Here is an 18,665-nt window from a genome sequence, read left to right on the forward strand (position 1 = left end):
CCCCGAAACCGGTTAGGGGCAATTTCTACATCATTTGTTTAAAATAGATGTGTATATCCATTACATTTTAACCCGAGCCTTCGGTCCAAAAGTTTAGGTTCATTTCGGCAGTATGAAACATTTTCGCTCTCGCGAAAGTAAGACGGTTTTCGGCTTCTTGTCGCTATAAGCAATTTTGAATGTGTTCGAATAGTGGTTCTCTGATTAAAGAACACTCATAGAAGCGCGTACTATCAATTTTATCAGTTGTCGTCCGGTAATCGCTGTGGCGATCACTTAAAAACCCGCACAATTTCGCCCGCGGTGGCACTTTGGAATAGACCACGAGAAGGGGCGGACCGCTTAGCCAGTATGGAAATTGTTATAAGGTTTCTGCAAAGCATAGCACCCGTCTTCTTGGCCCACGGGATTGTCGGCATTATCGCCTTCTGCGTGAGGTAAGTGAGGCGCCCATTTAAAATGTAACGCTGAGAAGCGTTATCGACGACGTATGAAAGTGACGACAAAGTACTTATCACCGATTAACATGCATTATTTTAACACACATCAGGCTGTATATGCAGGGCGGAAAGTTTAGGAAGCAGACCGATGAGACGGGAAAAGTGGCCATCGTTACTGGCGGCAACACGGGTCTTGGCAAGGAGACCGTGATGGAGTTGGCCAGAAGAGGAGCCACCGTTTACATGGCCTGCCGCAGCAAAGAAAAAGGGGAGAGAGCTCGCAGGGAAATCGTCAAGGAGACCGGAAACTCCAATGTCTTCTCACGGGAGTGCGACCTGTCGTCCCTGGATTCCATTCGAAAGTTTGCAGAGAAGTGAGTCATGCCACTTCGTAGTGCCTTTCTCTTGAACTAACAATTCACTCACAAACAGCTTTAAGAAAGAACAGAGGGAGCTGCACATCCTCATCAACAATGCTGGTGTGTTTTGGGAACCGCATAGATTGACGAAAGAGGGATTTGAAATGCACCTGGGTGTAAACCACATCGGACACTTCCTGCTAACCAACCTACTCCTCGACGTGCTGGAGAGGTCGGCTCCTAGTCGGGTGGTGGTGGTCGCCAGCAGAGCCCACGAACGGGGTCAGATTAATGTGGATGACATCAACAGTTCTGATTTTTACGATGAAGGAGTAGCCTACTGCCAAAGTAAGCTGGCCAATATACTGTTCACCCGGGAATTGGCCAAGCGGCTGAAGGGCACGGGTGTGACGGTCAACGCCCTTAATCCTGGAATAGCAGACACGGAGATAGCCAGGAACATGATCTTCTTCCAAACAAAGTTTGCCCAGTATGTGGTAGAGTGTGTTCTCTTTCAATGCTCTTCTTATACAAATATTAATATATTTGTTTTTCTTTTAGAACCATTTTGAGGCCGCTCCTTTGGGCCATGATGAAGACACCTAAGAACGGGGCCCAGACCACCTTGTATGCTGCCTTGGATCCTGATCTCGAAAAAGTTTCGGGTCAGTACTTCAGCGATTGCGCTCTGGCTCCTGTAGCTCCCGCTGCCCTCGACGACCAGATGGCCCAGTGGTTGTGGGCGCAGTCCGAGAAGTGGGCGGAAATTGCTCTGTAAATGGGCCACTGGAATAGTGTGATTGGGCTAGTCGCCATTAAAGCCACAATTTCACAATAGCCGTGGTTATTGCAGTACTTACTTAGTACTAAGTTTAATAGGATATACTAGATTTAAAGCCTTGTACTAGATAATAAGAACTATTAAAGGATTGCGAGTCGAGGAACATGATATCCTGATTCATAATAATATCCTACCTGTTTCATGGATCTTAAATAATTTAGCTTGATTGTAACTTTACAAGTAATACGTATAGTTAGTCCCGATGTCCTGATGTCGGTCCCGCTGTCAGTCTATTATTTAGATCAATCTATGCAAAAGGAAAATCCTGTGTTGTTGAATCGCAGTGCGTAAAACCACCACCTATCTACCACCTATCTGATCAGTTTACTACTACAGTCAATAAACCCTAATTTTGTATAAAAACAAAAAAAACATTTTTAGCGCATGTTAATTATAAACATTTAGTGCTTTAGGATTTCGAGCTCTGAGTTCTGCTTTTAAAATATACACTTTTGGAGGCGCTAAGGAACTTCTTTTGACCCACGAAATTATACGGTAACTGTGTCCAGCTCCACTCTTATATAATGATCTCATCCTCCTAATAGGTCCAGGTGTGTTGCTATTTATGGGTCACGCACTCGCTTATATTTCCTCCAGTTGACATGGTGTACTGCACAAGTGACAATGCTGTAAGGATCACCGTAACAATGTAGTCCATGACGAACTCCCTGTCGCAAGTGATGTCCAGGATGATCATGTTTTCGAGCGGTTTTAGCTTCTGGTGAATTATCAAGGAGGTGTGCTGCGGAAATGCAATTGAGAATGAATTGAAGAAGTCGGCCAGGGAAGCCATCTGCCGAAGCAGATCTCACCTCGTTGTCGAGAACCATTGCGATTAGAAGGCGTGGCCTGACCTTCCTCATATACAAGCCCTGGACGATTACGAACAGTTGCTGAAGCTGTACTTCAGCATCGCGGAATCGATCGGTGCACATGCCCAGGATCAGCACATACAGTATCGGAATGCAGACGGGTCCCAAGCAACCGTCCGCGATGATGTAGATCTTGTTCTCCAGCTCGTCTCCGGCAAACAGACTGCATTCAATGAGCAGTTCGGCGTTGAAGATGCAGGTGAAGATCATCAGGTAAACAGAGGTCGAGAGCCAGGAGACGTTGTCCCTAACATGCTTATGCAGATTGTTGATGCGCAGATGGAGCTCGAAGAGCGGGATCAAGCGCCGATGGTAGCAAAGCTCAATATCCAACCGATTCGCATGGTCCTCGATGAAGCGCTGCAGGAACAGAATAATGGTGTGGTACCAGCTGAGCAGGATCAGTTGGTAAACGAAGTAGCCAGCAAAGCAGTACTCCAACAGCACCCAGTAGATGAAGATGGAGGAGAGAAAGTAGGGCTTGTACCACAAGGAATCCAGCATGACGGTGAGTATCCACAGCTTAGCCAAGTACACCACTAGCAATGTGGAGTCGCACTTATACTCCATACCGAACTTTTGCTCCAGCGCGCTGGTTATCTGCAGGATCTCGTTTACAGTATGCTTCAGGAACCTGCGATCCCTCTTCAGGTGCAGGAAGATTAGTAGGCGGCGCAGGACGCCTATCACGATTCCGAGCACGATGAGACTCATCAGGAAGTTCTGCGCCTTGCTGTCCTGCACCAGTGTCATGTGGATGTATATGCCCAGTCCGAGTACGAAGTACTGTAGATACGGGCTGGCCAGCAGTATCACCTTGAGGACAACCACGATCTTGGACCATATTCGATGGTACTGCGACTCCTCCACTTGATTGGTGCGCTCGTTGTACTGCAGCTTGAAGAAGTGGAGTCCGCAGGCGATGGCGTATATGCTCCAGGCACTGCCCTTGAAAAACCACCGATGGAGAACTTGGCTTGGCTTCCTTTGATGCCGGCGGAAGTCGGTCGCGGGCCACATGGCTCCGGGTGAATGTGAGCCAGAGCTCATTGGATTACGGTCAGTATGTTAATCGAATCGACTTCGGGTGTTAGTACTATTCGCATTAACGAAAATGGCCCAATTAAAGTAAAAGGCCCAAACAAAACGAAAGGAGAGATACAAGCCGAAAATAATGAACATGGTTTAAGTAAGTATTGCTCAATCCAAAAATACACCGCGCCCATATTATATATATGTTCATATTTACAGAAACGAAGCTGCTGCCCAAAAATTATCATTTCATTTAGGTTATGCAAGAGTATAACATTGAAGACTAACTACTTCCCCTCGTTATCGCAGAAGCTGGTCATTAAATGTAATTTTTACAAATCGATTGAAGTAAAAACAGAGCCTTAAATAAGGTGTTTTATTGAGAGCTTTCCCACCATCATCATTCAAGACGAAATGAAATGAAATGAAAGCTTAGGTCTGAAACTTATTCTAGTAAGACACTCTAGCGATATCTACATTACCCTATGATCGACGGTTATTATGATTCCATCTATACAGCTTACATATCAAACTTTGGCCGGACGATAAAAACTTACGGAAGCATCCGTTTCCCTCGGCGACGCGGCAATCGTAAACCCTCCAACCTTAAACTTAAAACGATGTTTTATACCGGTCCACGTTAATGTTTCAAGTATGGACATTCCGAGATTTTGATATTGCTCGTATAAAGAAATGTGTAAGGGGGCTGGATGTGGCCAGTCGCCACTTGAAGCTGGTAGCATTCGGAGCGGAAAGATGAGTGCACCCACGGATTACCTGTTCTGTCCGCTGGCATATGGGTCAGCTCTTTCGGCTATCGGAATATATCTGCTCCGGTGAGTTTTGACCACTTTCAGTGAGGGCCCTTTAACCTCAGCCCGTCAGACAATATATGCAGGGAGGTCAGTTCACCACGAAAACGGATGAAACCGGCAGAGTGGCGATTGTGACCGGCTGCAACCAGGGGATTGGCAAGGAGACCGTGCTGGAGCTGGCCCGCAGGGGAGCCACCGTGTACATGGCTTGTCGGGACATGAAGAAGTGCGAGAATGCTCGTCGGGAGATCATCGAAGCGACCAACAACCAGAACATCTTCGCACGCCAATTGGACCTGTGCTCCATGAAGTCCATTAGGAACTTCGCTGCTGGGTAAACAGATCCCTATTAACCTCAATGAATATATAAATAAAGGTACTAAATATAATACTTTTTAGCTTTAAGCGGGAGCAAAACAAGCTCCATATTCTTATCAACAATGCCGGCATTATGGACTGCCCCAAAATGCTGACGGAGGACGGCTTTGAAATGCAAATCGGAGTGAATCACATGGGCCACTTCCTGCTCACACTTCTGCTCCTCGATCTGCTAAAGAGTTCCGCGCCCAGTCGCATTGTGGTCCTGTCCAGCATTGCTCACCGGCTCGGAAGGATTAAGCGTGACGACCTGAACAGCGAAAAGTCCTACGACAGAAAGATGGCCTACTGTCAGAGCAAATTGGCCAACGTTCTCTTCACCAGGGAGTTGGCGAAGCGCCTGAACGGAACTGGGGTCACGGTGAATGCCCTACATCCCGGAGTAGTGAACACAGAACTGTTCCGCAATACACCCTTTTTGGGTTCGAGATTTGGAAAGTAAGTTTGCTAATTGCATCACCCCATCAGTTATTAACTTTCGGCCTGCTTTTAGATTGCTCATAGCTCCTATTATATGGATTTTCATAAAGACGGCTAGGAATGGCGCACAGACGACCCTGTACGCTGCCCTGGAACCCAGTTTGGGAAAAGTATCTGGAAGATACTTCAGCGATTGCAAGCAGAAGCACGTGGGCTCGGCCGCCCAATATGATGATGATGCCCAATTCCTATGGGCGGAAAGTGAGAAGTGGACGGGAATTAATATTTGAGCAATGACACTTTTAACTCTTACCCTGTGTTGTTGAAATACATTTAATGGAATAAGCTAAATGAGTTAGGTGTTCTATTCAGCTTTTGTACAAAAACATTTGGCTGGGAGTCTTGAAACCAGTTATCTGAGTAGTCTTAAATAAACTGCTGTAGTAATTGCACAAAAGGTGGCATAACATAGTAATATCATTTTCAATAAACATTTTGTTAACATTAACATCAGTTAACATTAATGACCTGTATGGGCCACGTTGCCTTGGCGTCACTAGAATCTGAACTATTTGACAATATATAATTTCGGTTTAAGTCATGAGCTGCCATAGAAGCAGGTGATAAACTAATCGAAATTAATGGAATAGAAATCATTCCCCTCGATTGCTGCATCCTCGGACTCCGTTTAGCTGAGTAATGGGTATCTGACAGTCGAGAAACTCGACCTTATCATCTTCTGTTGCTTATAGCATTAGGTATTAATTTAAATTAGACTGGCAAATAGTTATTAAGCTTTTCATGCATTTGCTCGATACAAACTAGAAGCAAAAAGCTCTCACCAAACCCAAACATATTTCGTTCTCTTCTCGCAGTTTCGAATCGAACTCATCGTGAGTAAGCGTTTTGTGGCTGTCGTGTATTTTGGAGCAGATAGCGTCCATTTCGTATAAAAGGCAGCTCCAAACGGACGGCCAAACATTCATTGATAGAACCCCCAAGTGAAACGAACACGAACGGCGACAAGATCTACACTGTATCCAAACAAAATGGGCTGCCTTACCAATTGCTTGTGCTGCCCCCTCCTTTTTTGGCCGTCCATCATCGGATTGGCTGCCTACTTGCTGAGGTATTTGCATGAATATGGTATTTCTACTGCAGAATAATGAGTAATAAGCTCGTGAATTGCGGTCTGTGTTGAAATAGAGTGATAGCAATCAATGAATTTCAGAAAATACATGCAGGGCGGTCAGTTCACCAAGCAGACCGATGAGACCGGCAAGGTGTTCATTGTCACCGGTGCCAACACGGGCATTGGCAAGGAGACGGTCCTGGAGATTGCCAAGCGAGGAGGCACCGTGTACATGGCTTGCCGGGATATGAACCGGTGCGAGAAGGCGCGCAAGGATATTATCAGGGAGACAAACAACCAGAACATATTCTCTCGGGAACTGGACTTGAGTTCGATGGAATCCATTCGCAAATTCGCTGCTGGGTAAGCGCAAAGATGACAGATCGATTAAGGCGTTACTGATTTCCCTCGCTTATTAGATTCAAGAAAGAGCAGGATAAGCTCCATGTCCTGATCAACAATGCAGGAGTTATGCACTGTCCCAAAACACTGACCAAGGATGGCTTCGAAATGCAGTTGGGAGTCAACCATATGGGACACTTTCTGCTCACCCACTTGCTGCTGGACGTGTTAAAGGTATTTTGGGTATTCAGGACTTTCTTAGCACCTTGTTAACCAAACTTCCTGCTTACCGTCCCTAGAAAACTACACCCAGTCGCATCGTGAACGTATCCAGCCTGGCGCACACCCATGGTTCCATTAACACTGCCGACCTAAACAGTGAAAAGTCGTACAGCAGAATCGGTGCCTATACTCAGAGCAAACTGGCCAACGTCCTGTTCACCCGGGAACTGGCCAAGCGCCTGGAGGGAACGGGGGTCACAACCAACTCCCTACATCCCGGTGCCGTGGACACGGAGCTGCTGAGGAATTGGAAGTTCCTGGAAAACCCCTTTGCACAGTAAGATAGAAGACACAAGTGGGCACTAGTTGAGTTTGGTATTAACTCTTTTCCCTTAGGCTACTGGCCAAGCCCCTCCTGTGGGTGCTCTTCAAAACCCCTCGCAATGGAGCGCAGACCACTCTCTACGCTGCCCTGGATCCTGCACTAAAGGATGTTTCCGGGCTCTACTTTAGCGACTGCCGGCCCAAAGAAGTGTCTGCAGCTGCCCAGGACGACAAGACTGGAAAGTTCCTCTGGGCGGAGAGCGAGAAGTGGACCGGCGTGAATTCAACCAAAGTTGATTAAGCAGTTTAGTTTATCCCTCGCCATTTCATAATTTATTATTTAATAATTTGTCATAATGAAGACTAACGCGAAATGTAATAATTTATTTTGAAATTCTTACGGAGTGCGTATTCTACAAGCTAAAAATAAAGAAATGCTCCTAAAAAAGCTTTAACTAACCTAAAATTTGTATTTTGAGATCAACATTTTTGCATTTCTGTATTCGGTGTTAGGTAAAATGATCAAATTTTTTTAATAAAAGTGATGGAACAAATTTGACGATTCATGCTTTATTTTTGTAACGGGTATTTTGAAAGAAGAAGGGTATACCCAACTATTTGAAAAGTATGTAACAGAAGGAATAAGATAGATCGCTATATCTCGACGTTCACACGAACGGATATGACTAGATGGATCGACTTGACTAGTGTGTTGCTGATCCAGACTATATACATACATATACTTTATATTATATGTTACATACTGTTCAGTGAACCTTTTTACCCTTTACTCCACGCGTAATATACCCATTAAATAAATATAAACATCACTGGAAATGCTTTTATTTGTCTGAATGTTTTTCACTATCATAACAAATTATCGAGAATTCAAAAAAATTCATTTTCTCTTGACCTTCGTTAGGAAACTCTCTTACGACGTTCTCGATTTCGTCAGGTTCTCACTGAGAATTAGTGATAATATATGTTTGTGCTGAGGTAGCTGTGCTCAGTAGTATATTAACAGCTGTGCTGTTTGTACCAGAACGCACTCAACGATTGAAATAAGATCTGATAACACCCTAAAATACAAGGAATTGTGCAAAGATATTCAAAATGTGCATTTTCATCGATTGTTTATTGAGCCCCCTGATTGTGTGGCCAGCTATTATCGGCGTGGGCATCTACTTCTTGAAGTGAGTTGCGTTAATTTGTTCATGTAATTATGAAATACATATACCACTGTGCCTACGAAACCATGACTCGCAAATATGCTTTCCGGGTAATAGATAACAGCTTTTCAGATAATTCCTATTGATAATTCCAGGGAGTACATGCAAGGTGGAAAGTTTACGAAGGACACCGATGAGACCGGAAAGGTATTCATTGTGACCGGTGCCAACACGGGTATTGGCAAGGAGACGGCTCTGGAGATAGCCAGACGTGGGGGAACTGTGTACTTGGCTTGCAGGGATATGAACCGGTGCGAGAAGGCGCGCAAGGACATCATCAAGGAGACAAATAACCAGAATATATTCTCTCGAGAGCTGGACCTAAGTTCCCTGGACTCCATTCGCAAATTTGTTGATGGGTAAGCTTAGCACCTAATCTCTGTAAGATTTAAAAACTATCAATTCTATCAATCAGCTTCAAGATGGAGCAACCCAAGCTTCACGTCCTGATCAACAATGCCGGCGTGATGCGCTGTCCCAAGACCCTGACCAAGGATGGCTACGAACTTCAGTTGGGAGTAAATCATATTGGTCACTTTTTGCTGACTAACTTGCTGCTCGACGTGCTCAAGGTAAGTGTGCTATATAATAGTCAAGTGCGTCAGATGATGGTATTAAAAAAATTTTAGAACTCGGCTCCCAGTCGCATTGTCGTTGTGTCCAGTCTGGCACATGCGCGTGGCTCCATTAACGTGGCCGACCTGAACAGTGAGAAGTCGTATGATGAGGGCCTAGCCTACAGCCAGAGCAAGTTGGCCAACGTCCTGTTCACCCGGGAATTGGCCAAGCGTTTGGAGGGCAGCGGAGTCACAGTAAATGCCCTTCACCCTGGTGTTGTTGACACTGAACTGGCGCGGAACTGGGCCTTCTTCCAGACAAACCTTGTGAAGTAAGTGATGGATAAGTGAATTAGAACCTTCCCAGTAATACCTGTTCCATCTCCTAGGTTCTTTTTGAAGCCAATGATTTGGCCGCTTTTAAAGACACCGAAAAGTGGAGCACAGACCTCGATCTATGCTGCTTTGGATCCGGAACTGAAGAACATCACTGGCCTGTACTTCAGCGACTGCAAACCAAAGCCTGTGGCTCCTGGTGCCTTGGACGATAAGGTTGCCAAGTTCCTGTGGGCCGAGAGCGAGAAATGGACCGGCTTAGATAAGCTGGAAGCTAATAAGTAAAGAAGGGCGAGCAGTGTTAGAACAAGCCGTTTATTATACTTTAATACTAGATGCTGTTTCACGAACGGATTAATAAATAAATACATATTTCTCTAGCTTTCATAAAGCATATTTCATATTTCTCATAAGTCGATTAGTATGCCTGCTGGCTAATTAGTTTCCAATTCAGTTGGCTTTCTGCTCAGTTGCTCCCGCCGTGATGAACACTCTGGAGTGGAGCACATGGGTTGTGGGCTCCCTCTTCTCTTGCGCATTGTTTACGGTGTTGACGTATGTGTACTGCATATAGAAGCCCAGAACGACGTCTGCTAATCCGGGCAGCTCCTCTGCCGGGGTAAACTGTAGCCGCAAAAGCACCTTGTTGCCCTTCCGCCAGACGATAAACTTGGGCTCCTCAGTGGACAGCTGCACGTCCTCGTCGAACTCTTTGGAGTCATCGCGCTGGTTCAGAACGAACTCGCTCTCCAACGGAACTATTTCGGCATTGGATACATCAATCACATCTCGTTTTACCTCCCGTGTTGAGTTCTGACGCGACAGTGTGATGCCCACTGCTTTTAGAAGTGGGGACGAAGAAATGGGTTCTTCTTTCGCAACACGAGTGGCCTCTGTTGACAGCTGCGGATCCTCAGGAGGAGATGCAGTCAACAGTCGAATTGTCATATCGTATATAGTCGGATTCGTGAGCTTCAGCAAAATGGCGTTGCTTTTTCCAGCCACCAGTGGCTGCTCGCAGCGCACCATCACCACTTCAGGGACATGGTAGCTGGCGAAGTGCTGGATGCGGTACTTTATCGATGTGGGATGGTACTCCGGTTTGATTAGATTGTGCTCGCACTGGCGGCAACGGAGCGACCGCTTGATCCACAGCGATCTGCGCTGGGGATAAAGACTCCCAACGGCCGTGGGCTGGTCCGCCGGCTGGCTATGTCGCTGAGTAATGGTTGTTACAGTCCGCAAGTTCAAAGGTTCCGTAAAAATGTTCTGCGGCAGGCCCTCCACCTCCGCCGTGGCCTCTGCCGGCGCTATCACGGCTTTAGCCTTGGGAGCCTTGTCGTTCCAGCCGATCTGGCGGCGAATAAGTGAGACGGTTAGTCCAGTGCGATCCGTCAGACTGGGAAACTTGTGCTGCTTGGGTGCCTTGCGCCGCATGAACTCCAGTTTCTCCTGCTTCTCCTGCAGCACCACCGCCTGGAAGTACTCGACCAGAGCATTGAATCGCGCCTGGTACAGGCTCTCGTTATCCGGCCAGGTGCCCGTGGCCACGCCTTGGTCGGGAATGCCCACATCTCGCGTTGTCCATCGGCAGGACAAGCACGACAAATAGTACATCTTCTTTGTGGTGGGCACCGCAGAGGGCTTGCTGCTCGCCGGAACTGGGGGCGTGGCTTCGCCCTTGGACTCGCCATCCTTTGGTTCCTTCGCCTCCTCTGACTTGCGCACCACCGGAACGGTGGATGCTCTGGCGGAAAGGGTGTGCTGGCAGCAGGGACAGTCGAAGCAGTTCGCACAGCAGTTTTTCTTGTGGCGCGCCTCTGTTGAGGGAATGTTTTCCAGGCAGTTGGAGCAGAAGTGCGACTCGATCTCGTGCGTCACGCAGAAGCCACAGCGCAGCTTGGGGCAGTGGCGGCAGAAGAACAGCATGTTGATCGGGTTCAGTATGCCGCAGGAGCACGCATACTTAACGGGACTCGGTTGCATGAAGCTCATCTTGGCGACGCTAGTTTTCTCCTGGTTTCTTAGTAAATTTGCGAATTTTTCCTCTTCTTGCAGTAATGACGACAGCTGTTATATCGATACGTCGAAGACTCGATTATATTCAGTCATCGATGGTCATACTAATGCTGGGCAGCACTGGTGGATTGGCGCTTCTTATTATATGAAATGGATTAGTACTTTTTACAGCCTGATGGTTAAAAAGTATCTTAACCTAACCTAACTAACCAGAAATGGATCGTACAAGCCACTATATTTATCCCGCTCATTTTTTAGAAAAGTTTTAATCCTTAATCCATAAAAGTTGCACAATTTTAAAAAATATCTTATCTATGGATTACGCATCACCTCATTTCGATTTTTAAAATTCCGGCTTGGAGACGAATATTTAGGTACTGTACACGGTATATACTTTCTGTCTAGATTATTTTATAATTGATGAAGAAATGTTTTGCGTTTTAAAAAAGATATGTGCTAAATAAAATAGGAATATAAATTAATGTGGAGTATAACGTGAAACTTCACAATTTGATGATCAACAACGCAAATCAAACTTAATAGGATTCCCAAGGACAGCAAATATGTTTTTGCTTTACAAATATTTTATTTTGAACGATCACATCATCGGGAAAAGTTTATTCTACGTCATATAAGTAGCAACAATGCTATTCTGAGTTCATTAAATCACCTAAGTGGTCAATTAGCACCAAATTGCCAAACTAAATATCTACACACTTTACGGTTCATAAAATTCTTTACGGCGCTTTTCATTCAAAAGTGGGGGCGTTAGCAGCGGAAGCGTTTACAAGATGCTCAAATTTTAAATACTTATGGATTTATCGAGGATATTGTGAAATAAAATAATTAGCGGACTAATACAACTTTATACTTGGACTTGTGTGTCGTTATGTTTTCTTTCAATAAAATTAATTTTGAAATCAGGACTCTCATTCCGTTTTAAAGCCAGTTGATATATGTTTTCAATATTTTGGATATTTTTATTCAGTAGCTTTGCGTATATAAATATAATGTGGTCAGACTTGCGACCGCGTATAAAATAGATAAACGTATAGGTATAAGGTACTTTTTGGTGTGGGAGCCACGCGACTAATGCTAATGCTAAGCCTATGCTATCATCCTCAGTCTGTAGTCTCAGTCCCGGCAGGAGGAGAGCAGGGGAAGCCCCTCTAGCCGAAGAAGTTGGGCACGAAGAGCTTCTTGCGCTTGGTCTTGGTCTGCCGGACGCGCACGATGGGAGTGAACTTGACATTGTGGGGCAAGGAGCCACTGTCGGAGGCGGAAACGCCCTCGCGGCGGGTGTAGCCGGCACTGGAGGCCACCGGGGCGATGTACCCGTCGTCCACGTAGTAGTAGCCCGGACTCAGCTTCTTGAGCCGGTTATCCGTCAGCGGCTTCCCGTAGGTCAGGGCGTACGAGGAGCCACCGTAGCTGTCATAGCGATCCGTGTCGTAGTTCTCGTAGCTATCCAGGTCGTAGTAGGTGGGCTTGGCTTCGGACACTTTGCAGATGATGATGCTGATCAGCAGGCAGATCCACGAGTACAATTGCTGAAGAGGAGGAGGAGGAGGAGGGATGGGTGAGCTGGATTCTCAGTGGAACTTTGCTACAATGGTGCTTACCTTAAGATCCATTGTGCTGGGCTTAGTTCGGCTTAAACTGGTTGTGATTTGGTAAATCCTGGTTGGCTGCTGTGGGTTATCCTTTGATTTCTTGCTGGCTGCTCCGATTGCTCTGAACGTCTGGCGAGTTCTGTATGCTCTGGTGTGAAGAACCCTTGCCTTATATACGCACCGGCCACCACATTCGCACCCAAATGTGAAAATTTGCTTTCGGGCCGAGCCGATGCTCCGGCTGTGACGCAGGTCCGGAGGAAACGCAGCGACATTTTAGGCGTAAGCTGAAGCGTCCAAACTCTCTTCGGTTGACGGCCGGGCTTTGTTTTGAGCATGCGCGGTGGCTGTGACTTGAACCCGGTCTCGGCTCCATGGGATTGGGCGAAGACAAAGGCTCTAATTGCCGGGTGCACTGTTTCGCTTAGCGGGTATCCAGTTTGGTTCGGAAAAGTTTTTACAATGCGGAAAGATACGCTCCCCCGGAATTCTGCCATTGTCTGCGACTATTTTGTTTTGATTCGGATCAATTAAACCTATTAATCTAGATTTTGTCGCTGGGCGACGCTCTGACGTCGGCGTGCGATCGAACGAAAGTAATTAGGCGCTTTTGGCAGCCGCTCGCGGCTGGAAAGGTTTGCGGCGCACGGAGCGTATGAGTAATATGTGTGTACCAGGCGCTGTGGTCGCCGGGTGGTAATTTTTGTGTGGTCACACGCTAAATCTAATGGCGATTTTATTATTTTACCATAAATCAGCATAGACACACAAATGGGACGGTGTCTAAAAATACGGATCAGCCTTTATAAATATCCAACCGCAGTGGCTCATGCGGCGCCTAATCAATTTGTCGTGAAAATGTGCCCGGCTGACTCAGGAAGTGTTAAACACTGCGATTTTCTAGAAGTAATACAAAGCAATTAACAAACAAACTCGACCCGCGACTGCGGAATGCGCTTTGAATTTGAATCAGACTCCAAAAAAAGGGGCATGACTTCGGCTCTTGGGGGCTGCATTCGAAGAAGTGATGAATCAGATGCCAACTAGACGTCTGTAACCCATAGTTGTTGGGCAGACGGGGAACTCGGGAATGGACCTAAGTGGCGACCCAGACCAATTCGCGCTTCATTATCGCCGGCTGTTTCGAAAAGATTCGGCTGTAAATATAAACCCGCTAATTGTATAAATTTATACAATTATATAAATATAAATCGCTGGCCGACGCGGGGGGCAAAAACAAAATTCAGTTGTTTTCCACAACTTCGCGGTTTTTCATGCCATCCAACTGGGGGTAAATATTTTTGCACACCCAAACCGTCGTCAACAACAACAGAAAGGTGCGAGATTTGCCCGCGAGAAAGGAAACATAAACATCCAGTTGAATTTAGATCGCATTACGTGTACGCACGATTGGCTGCACCGGAGCCAAGCGCAGCGGCTTCTGCCTCTTGATTGAGAGCTCCGGAGGAGGCCTGCTGGCTTTTGTCACACCCTTGCTGGACTCCAAGCCCGAAAGACGGTGCAAAATTTCGAACGCCTCGGCTAATTTCCGCTAGAAGTGCGACAAACTTCTGCACTTCAAGTCGCCGTCTCCAAGTGGCTAGTGGCTATCTGCTGCTTAGAAAATTTCCTCGGACTTGATTTCTTTGTTAGCCGAATGTGCGAACGTAAATAGCTAAATTTGCACCCTGCAATATTTGAGTATTTACAGTGGCACATTGTCCGCCAATTCAATTCACTTTTACCGATTTTGCCCTGGTGCGAGTTACTATTAACAAAGGGCCATGGAAATTTTATGTCTGCCACCTAGGGGATCGGTGGATCTTCTGATTTGTTGATGTTTTTCGGGAAGTGTGAGACCACCAGCCAAATCGGTTGCTTTCAGTCCTAATATAAGTCCAGAATGATTAGACCCATGTATTGATAAGTCGGTTTGGTCATCTATTAAATCGGTTCAACGGGCTCTGCAAAAAACATGTCTAAGTGGAGCACGTTCCCGTGGGTTTTATGATGAAGGTGCTCGGTTTATTGGCAACCGATCAACCAAATCGAAAACAAACATTGCCGGCCGTGCAAAATTCTTGATATCCTAACCGAAAAGTCAAACAATTGGAGGAGAAACAAGGGAGCCGGACTGGCAAGGTGTGCAAATATTTGGCTGGCAAACGATGGTACATATTTACCGAGAAAGGCAAACAGTAGGGATCACATTTGTCATGGCTGGTTGGCTTCGGCCGCACGATCGATCTGTTAATCTCTCCTGGCTGCTCCACCGCGAACTGGAGCACATTGCGCAGGCCGGAAGAGGAGATTCCGCTTGTAACTGGCCTTGGCCAACCACCGTTTGCCAATAAACACTAAGCGAACCGGCGACTTCCTTGTTGACAATAATAGTTTGAAGAGATGCTCGAATGCGCTAGCGTAAGCCTTCTATTAGCAGCTAATGTGTGAATGGCAGCCCACTCCCTCCTCAAGGGCTGCTCTTGGAGCGCTCGGAAAAGCGGGTGGCGCTTTCATCTCGCCTAAATGCCAGGACACGCTACTCCGGCAATTGCGTCACTGGCGATTTAACACTCAATTAAGATGCGGCAGGCGAGTCGCCCAGCTGCAATTAATTGCTCATTAGCGGCACGTCTAATGAACCGTCGACTGCGCCACGCTTGCTGTTTGGGAACGTTTTTGAAACGTGTTTTGGGCAAACATGTGTTCACATCACAAGACCATCGTATAATTTCGTCTCCATTCACTACGTGACTTATGATAGCTTATACTGGCTAAGACTAGGGCACTATTTCTTGAGCAGCAAGTGACCCTTGGGCTTCAGTTTGCTGCGGATGAGGCGCTGTTTCTCGGACTCGGCAGTCTCCTTAAGGCGTTGATGTCGCTGCTTGGCGAACTCCAGCTCCCCACTTAGCTCCACGATCCTGGAGGCGATCTCTTGCTGCTTAAGCAGGCGCCTCTTCTGGTTGGCCTACAAATGGAAATGTGAATGATCAGGCCGTTGCTTGAGGCCATTCAGAGGTATACTTACACCCAGCGGCGTGGGCCTACCATCTAAGTACGTGTAGTCGGGCAGGTTGGTGAGCGGGCCAAAGGCATTTGGGTTTTCCGGCAATCCCTTGGCTGCACGCCACTTCTGATCAATGGCACGGGTGGCAGTAAGAGCAATGCTTCGCTGAGCTGCGAGTGTACAGAGTGCGGATGAATTACAAGAGGCTTACAGCAGATTGGGAATTGCTTACCTGTAATTGTGGCGGAGCTGGCCATGCAGATCTTTGTTATTTTCAGCATTATTTATCGAAAACTATACAACAGTGGTTGTGAAAAAACGTAGTTCACATAACCAACTGCAGGGTTGTCACCATTAGGTAAATGAGCCTAACAACATTAGAGTGGTATGGTTTTTGGTATTTTGTTATCGAAAACGCAAGCGTTTGGGGTTTTCATTTCGCCAAAACGCGTTAGTCATTTGATAGTGAAAAAATTAATTAACAAAATAATTTAAAGTGATTTGAGTCAGATCTGAATTAAGCTATGGCCACGAAAACAAATACCATCGAGCGCAACGGCCACTCGGCCAAAAGCTCCACACTGCGGGAAATTTGCGCGCGCGCCATCACAAAATCGGAGTGGGAGGACAAGGTGAGCAAAGTTCCCGGCGCTGAATCTAGCATGCTAATCCAATCCTTCGCATCTCCCGCAGGAGGAGTTCCTGGACGTCATCTACTGGTCGCGCCAGGTGTTCGGCATCTTTCTGGGCGTCATCTGGGGCATTGTTCCGCTGAAGGGCTTTCTGGGCCTCGTACTGTGAGTAGAGCCACCTTTAACCTATAAATAGCCGGAGTCACTTCACCTGATCCATCCAATGCGCCCCCAGATTCGCCGGCATCAGCTGCGGGATCGTCTACCTGTACGCCATCAACTTTCAGAACGTGGACGAGGACGCCTACGGAGGAGTTTGGGAGCTGATCAAGGAGGGATTCATGACTTCGTTCGCCGGATTCCTGGTCACGTGGATCATCTTCTACACGGGCCTGCACTACGACGCCATAATGGCGGCGAAAGGATCTTAATAACACTCCCCAGCAATACCGGATTCCAGGAGCCAGGTCCACACCACGCCACTCTCCACATAAGCCAGCATCTCCTCTCGTTTTGTCCCCTTTGTACTCGCTGTAGATTGTTAAACTTTTAGCCAATTACGTTCATGTAAATGCATTTCTGCTGTGGCCGATTGTCCCAAATCTTTCCGTGAAAGATCCTTTGGCCAGCGGTCTTAGTTGAGAACAGAAGATTCTATATGTATTTGAGTGTCCGAAATGCAGAATGCGATGAATCAACTTTTGGCGTTTTATTAAAAAATATTGGTCTACGGTTATAAGGTAGCTGACAGATGAGCGGCGGATTCTAATCCTAGTATTCCATGGCCACGGCAACCGAGCCGTTGTGCCCTGCCCCGTTCTGCGCCACTGCCTCCTTCTCGTGCTGAAACTTATCCGGCAGCTGGCCGCTTTGCAGGATCTGCGATAGACGCTCCACCTCTGCCAGCGAGCTGGCCCGCTTGATGGCCTCGCGGATGCGCTGCATGTCCTGCGGATTGGCCAGTCGTCCGCCTTCCGATCCCTTTCCCTTGCCATTCCCCGCCTCTGCAGCTATGGCGGCTGCGGCGCTCATCTTGGACTTTCGGCTAATCTCCTTTAGCACGTCCTTGCCCTGCTTGGTGCGGAAGAACTCCTGCGCCGCCTGGCGGTCCTTCTGCTTGATCTTCCTGAAGTCGAGCAGCCGCAGCTGCGGGAACTTGTATGCCATGTACTCGCGGTAGTTGGGCTTCGTGGATACCGGGTTGATTAGCAGGCAGATGGCTTCCAGCTTGGTGAATCCGGCCAGGGGCTCCAAGTCGCTCAGCTCCTGCAGGTTGTTGCCAGTGAGAATGATGGAGCCCAGGTTGGGCACCGCCTCCTCCAGCCCCTCGCTGATGCGCAGGATGCGGTTGTTGTTCAGCAGCAGGCACTTGAGGCGCGGCAAATGCGGCAGGTTGTCCAGCTTGCGCAGATCGTTGTCGGACAGGTCGATGGTATCAAACTGGTCCAGAGTGGCGCCCAGGTTCTCGATTTGTGGAATCTTGTAGCCGCGCAAATCCAGCTCGCGCTCCCGGCATGGGTTTATGTATTGCATCGACTGGTTTATCAGCTCCGGCGTTAGTTTCACCATCTTGGCAGTTGTAGTTTGTAGTGCTCACGTTTGGTCTTTACTCGGTCTTTTTGTACTCTTTTGAAGTTTATTTTCCGAAATGCAGAAAAACAATTCGCTGCCGACGCGAGTTGGTGATGAACAAGTTTGCTATCGCAAGCAATGCCGGTATCGCTATCGATAATTCTAGTGGTAACAGTGTTTTGGTATTTTTTCGGTCTGCCGGGCTTCCACCTTTTAAAATATCGTAATAATACTGGGATATCTCCAGTGCTGCCTATAGGGCGCCCTTTCAAAATTCAAAAATAAATAAATAACACCACTTTCCAATATCGTTTCCGTTTAATTTGAATTTCAATAGATTACAATGATGTTTTAATTGCTTAACTTTAATGAACACGTTAAGTTTTTCTTATTTCGTTTCGGGAATTTGAAGTTGAATGAGAACGGGATACACTCAAAACTCGAAGTGTGTGGTCGGTGGTGGACTGGTTTAAAGTTTAAACGCTTCTCTGAACATTTCCTGTGTCGTTGGTGCAAACTA

The 18,665-nt window shown here is 46.9% G+C and overlaps 10 protein-coding genes across 12 annotated transcripts; 5 read left to right on the forward strand and 5 right to left on the reverse strand.

Moving 5' to 3' along the window:
- The first annotated feature begins 63 nt into the window (after positions 1-63).
- Positions 64-1,768, forward strand: LOC117136082 (retinol dehydrogenase 12). Of its 2 annotated transcripts, none has more exons than XM_033296752.1 (4): positions 64-437; positions 551-814; positions 873-1,301; positions 1,361-1,768. In XM_033296752.1, the coding sequence occupies exons 1-4, from the start codon at positions 352-354 to the stop codon at positions 1,575-1,577; spliced, it is 996 nt and encodes a 331-aa protein (XP_033152643.1). In that variant the 5' UTR covers positions 64-351; the 3' UTR covers positions 1,578-1,768. The 2 variants fall into 2 exon arrangements, with proteins under 2 accessions (XP_033152643.1, XP_033152644.1); XM_033296753.1 differs by having other exon boundaries at positions 873-1,289.
- Positions 1,769-2,199: 431 nt separating this feature from the next.
- On the reverse strand, positions 2,200-3,532 carry LOC117138315 (uncharacterized protein CG1339). Its single transcript, XM_033300332.1, has 2 exons — positions 2,453-3,532; positions 2,200-2,382 (listed from the first exon to the last, which is right to left on the reverse strand). The coding sequence occupies exons 1-2, from the start codon at positions 3,530-3,532 to the stop codon at positions 2,200-2,202; spliced, it is 1,263 nt and encodes a 420-aa protein (XP_033156223.1).
- A 752-nt stretch (positions 3,533-4,284) lies between these two features.
- Positions 4,285-5,590, forward strand: LOC117136756 (retinol dehydrogenase 13). Its single transcript, XM_033297792.1, has 4 exons — positions 4,285-4,380; positions 4,430-4,693; positions 4,759-5,175; positions 5,231-5,590. Exons 1-4 carry the CDS (start codon positions 4,301-4,303, stop codon positions 5,445-5,447), a joined length of 978 nt encoding a protein of 325 aa, XP_033153683.1. The 5' UTR covers positions 4,285-4,300; the 3' UTR covers positions 5,448-5,590.
- A 545-nt stretch (positions 5,591-6,135) lies between these two features.
- On the forward strand, positions 6,136-7,680 carry LOC117136296 (retinol dehydrogenase 12). Its single transcript, XM_033297140.1, has 5 exons — positions 6,136-6,286; positions 6,389-6,652; positions 6,709-6,865; positions 6,931-7,190; positions 7,250-7,680. The coding sequence occupies exons 1-5, from the start codon at positions 6,207-6,209 to the stop codon at positions 7,476-7,478; spliced, it is 990 nt and encodes a 329-aa protein (XP_033153031.1). The 5' UTR covers positions 6,136-6,206; the 3' UTR covers positions 7,479-7,680.
- A 510-nt stretch (positions 7,681-8,190) lies between these two features.
- Positions 8,191-9,693, forward strand: LOC117137083 (retinol dehydrogenase 13). Of its 2 annotated transcripts, none has more exons than XM_033298311.1 (5): positions 8,191-8,370; positions 8,502-8,765; positions 8,822-8,978; positions 9,036-9,295; positions 9,353-9,693. In XM_033298311.1, the coding sequence occupies exons 1-5, from the start codon at positions 8,291-8,293 to the stop codon at positions 9,582-9,584; spliced, it is 993 nt and encodes a 330-aa protein (XP_033154202.1). In that variant the 5' UTR covers positions 8,191-8,290; the 3' UTR covers positions 9,585-9,693. The 2 variants fall into 2 exon arrangements, with proteins under 2 accessions (XP_033154202.1, XP_033154203.1); XM_033298312.1 differs by having other exon boundaries at positions 8,203-8,292.
- LOC117137082 (dynactin subunit 4) lies at positions 9,596-11,379 on the reverse strand. The gene has a single exon (XM_033298310.1). It carries the CDS (start codon positions 11,292-11,294, stop codon positions 9,750-9,752), a length of 1,545 nt encoding a protein of 514 aa, XP_033154201.1. The 5' UTR covers positions 11,295-11,379; the 3' UTR covers positions 9,596-9,749.
- Positions 11,380-12,292: 913 nt separating this feature from the next.
- Positions 12,293-15,577, reverse strand: LOC117138206. The gene is made up of 2 exons (XM_033300140.1): positions 12,941-15,577; positions 12,293-12,868 (listed from the first exon to the last, which is right to left on the reverse strand). The coding sequence occupies exons 1-2, from the start codon at positions 12,950-12,952 to the stop codon at positions 12,488-12,490; spliced, it is 393 nt and encodes a 130-aa protein (XP_033156031.1). The 5' UTR covers positions 12,953-15,577; the 3' UTR covers positions 12,293-12,487.
- Positions 15,578-15,633: 56 nt separating this feature from the next.
- On the reverse strand, positions 15,634-16,299 carry LOC117138209 (39S ribosomal protein L52, mitochondrial). The gene is made up of 3 exons (XM_033300144.1): positions 16,174-16,299; positions 15,963-16,111; positions 15,634-15,902 (listed from the first exon to the last, which is right to left on the reverse strand). The coding sequence occupies exons 1-3, from the start codon at positions 16,220-16,222 to the stop codon at positions 15,720-15,722; spliced, it is 381 nt and encodes a 126-aa protein (XP_033156035.1). The 5' UTR covers positions 16,223-16,299; the 3' UTR covers positions 15,634-15,719.
- Positions 16,300-16,381: 82 nt separating this feature from the next.
- Positions 16,382-17,271, forward strand: LOC117138208 (uncharacterized protein RAB5IF homolog). The gene is made up of 3 exons (XM_033300142.1): positions 16,382-16,573; positions 16,635-16,738; positions 16,809-17,271. The coding sequence occupies exons 1-3, from the start codon at positions 16,466-16,468 to the stop codon at positions 17,002-17,004; spliced, it is 408 nt and encodes a 135-aa protein (XP_033156033.1). The 5' UTR covers positions 16,382-16,465; the 3' UTR covers positions 17,005-17,271.
- On the reverse strand, positions 17,268-18,276 carry LOC117138207 (probable U2 small nuclear ribonucleoprotein A'). The gene has a single exon (XM_033300141.1). It carries the CDS (start codon positions 18,140-18,142, stop codon positions 17,345-17,347), a length of 798 nt encoding a protein of 265 aa, XP_033156032.1. The 5' UTR covers positions 18,143-18,276; the 3' UTR covers positions 17,268-17,344.
- Positions 18,277-18,665: the final 389 nt, after the last annotated feature.

Source organism: Drosophila mauritiana, chromosome 2R, assembly GCF_004382145.1.
Source record: "Drosophila mauritiana strain mau12 chromosome 2R, ASM438214v1, whole genome shotgun sequence".
Lineage (NCBI taxonomy): Eukaryota > Metazoa > Arthropoda > Insecta > Diptera > Drosophilidae > Drosophila > Drosophila mauritiana.

What these genes read in the sequence shown, in the direction of transcription:
- LOC117136082 (XM_033296752.1), top strand. Translation starts at nt 352, where the DNA reads ATGGAAATTGTTATAAGGTTTCTGCAAAGCATAGCACCCGTCTTCTTG. An exon ending in ATTATCGCCTTCTGCGTGAG is followed by an intron (nt 438 to 550) that starts GTAAGTGAGGCG and finishes AACACACATCAG; the next exon opens with GCTGTATATGCAGGGCGGAA. An exon ending in TTTGCCCAGTATGTGGTAGA is followed by an intron (nt 1,302 to 1,360) that starts GTGTGTTCTCTT and finishes TTTTTCTTTTAG; the next exon opens with AACCATTTTGAGGCCGCTCC.
- LOC117138315 (XM_033300332.1), bottom strand. Translation starts at nt 3,532, where the DNA reads ATGTGGCCCGCGACCGACTTCCGCCGGCATCAAAGGAAGCCAAGCCAA. An exon ending in CAATGGTTCTCGACAACGAG is followed by an intron (nt 2,383 to 2,452) that starts GTGAGATCTGCT and finishes GCATTTCCGCAG; the next exon opens with CACACCTCCTTGATAATTCA.
- LOC117136756 (XM_033297792.1), top strand. Translation starts at nt 4,301, where the DNA reads ATGAGTGCACCCACGGATTACCTGTTCTGTCCGCTGGCATATGGGTCA. An exon ending in ATCGGAATATATCTGCTCCG is followed by an intron (nt 4,381 to 4,429) that starts GTGAGTTTTGAC and finishes TCAGCCCGTCAG; the next exon opens with ACAATATATGCAGGGAGGTC. An exon ending in ATTAGGAACTTCGCTGCTGG is followed by an intron (nt 4,694 to 4,758) that starts GTAAACAGATCC and finishes AATACTTTTTAG; the next exon opens with CTTTAAGCGGGAGCAAAACA.
- LOC117136296 (XM_033297140.1), top strand. Translation starts at nt 6,207, where the DNA reads ATGGGCTGCCTTACCAATTGCTTGTGCTGCCCCCTCCTTTTTTGGCCG. An exon ending in TTGGCTGCCTACTTGCTGAG is followed by an intron (nt 6,287 to 6,388) that starts GTATTTGCATGA and finishes AATGAATTTCAG; the next exon opens with AAAATACATGCAGGGCGGTC. An exon ending in CTGGAAAACCCCTTTGCACA is followed by an intron (nt 7,191 to 7,249) that starts GTAAGATAGAAG and finishes CTTTTCCCTTAG; the next exon opens with GCTACTGGCCAAGCCCCTCC.
- LOC117137083 (XM_033298311.1), top strand. Translation starts at nt 8,291, where the DNA reads ATGTGCATTTTCATCGATTGTTTATTGAGCCCCCTGATTGTGTGGCCA. An exon ending in ATTCGCAAATTTGTTGATGG is followed by an intron (nt 8,766 to 8,821) that starts GTAAGCTTAGCA and finishes TCTATCAATCAG; the next exon opens with CTTCAAGATGGAGCAACCCA. An exon ending in TGCTGCTCGACGTGCTCAAG is followed by an intron (nt 8,979 to 9,035) that starts GTAAGTGTGCTA and finishes AAAAAATTTTAG; the next exon opens with AACTCGGCTCCCAGTCGCAT.
- LOC117137082 (XM_033298310.1), bottom strand. Translation starts at nt 11,294, where the DNA reads ATGAGCTTCATGCAACCGAGTCCCGTTAAGTATGCGTGCTCCTGCGGC.
- LOC117138209 (XM_033300144.1), bottom strand. Translation starts at nt 16,222, where the DNA reads ATGCTGAAAATAACAAAGATCTGCATGGCCAGCTCCGCCACAATTACA. An exon ending in CAGCTCCGCCACAATTACAG is followed by an intron (nt 16,112 to 16,173) that starts GTAAGCAATTCC and finishes GTACACTCGCAG; the next exon opens with CTCAGCGAAGCATTGCTCTT. An exon ending in GTAGGCCCACGCCGCTGGGT is followed by an intron (nt 15,903 to 15,962) that starts GTAAGTATACCT and finishes TTCCATTTGTAG; the next exon opens with GCCAACCAGAAGAGGCGCCT.
- LOC117138208 (XM_033300142.1), top strand. Translation starts at nt 16,466, where the DNA reads ATGGCCACGAAAACAAATACCATCGAGCGCAACGGCCACTCGGCCAAA. An exon ending in AATCGGAGTGGGAGGACAAG is followed by an intron (nt 16,574 to 16,634) that starts GTGAGCAAAGTT and finishes CATCTCCCGCAG; the next exon opens with GAGGAGTTCCTGGACGTCAT. An exon ending in GGCTTTCTGGGCCTCGTACT is followed by an intron (nt 16,739 to 16,808) that starts GTGAGTAGAGCC and finishes ATGCGCCCCCAG; the next exon opens with ATTCGCCGGCATCAGCTGCG.
- LOC117138207 (XM_033300141.1), bottom strand. Translation starts at nt 18,142, where the DNA reads ATGGTGAAACTAACGCCGGAGCTGATAAACCAGTCGATGCAATACATA.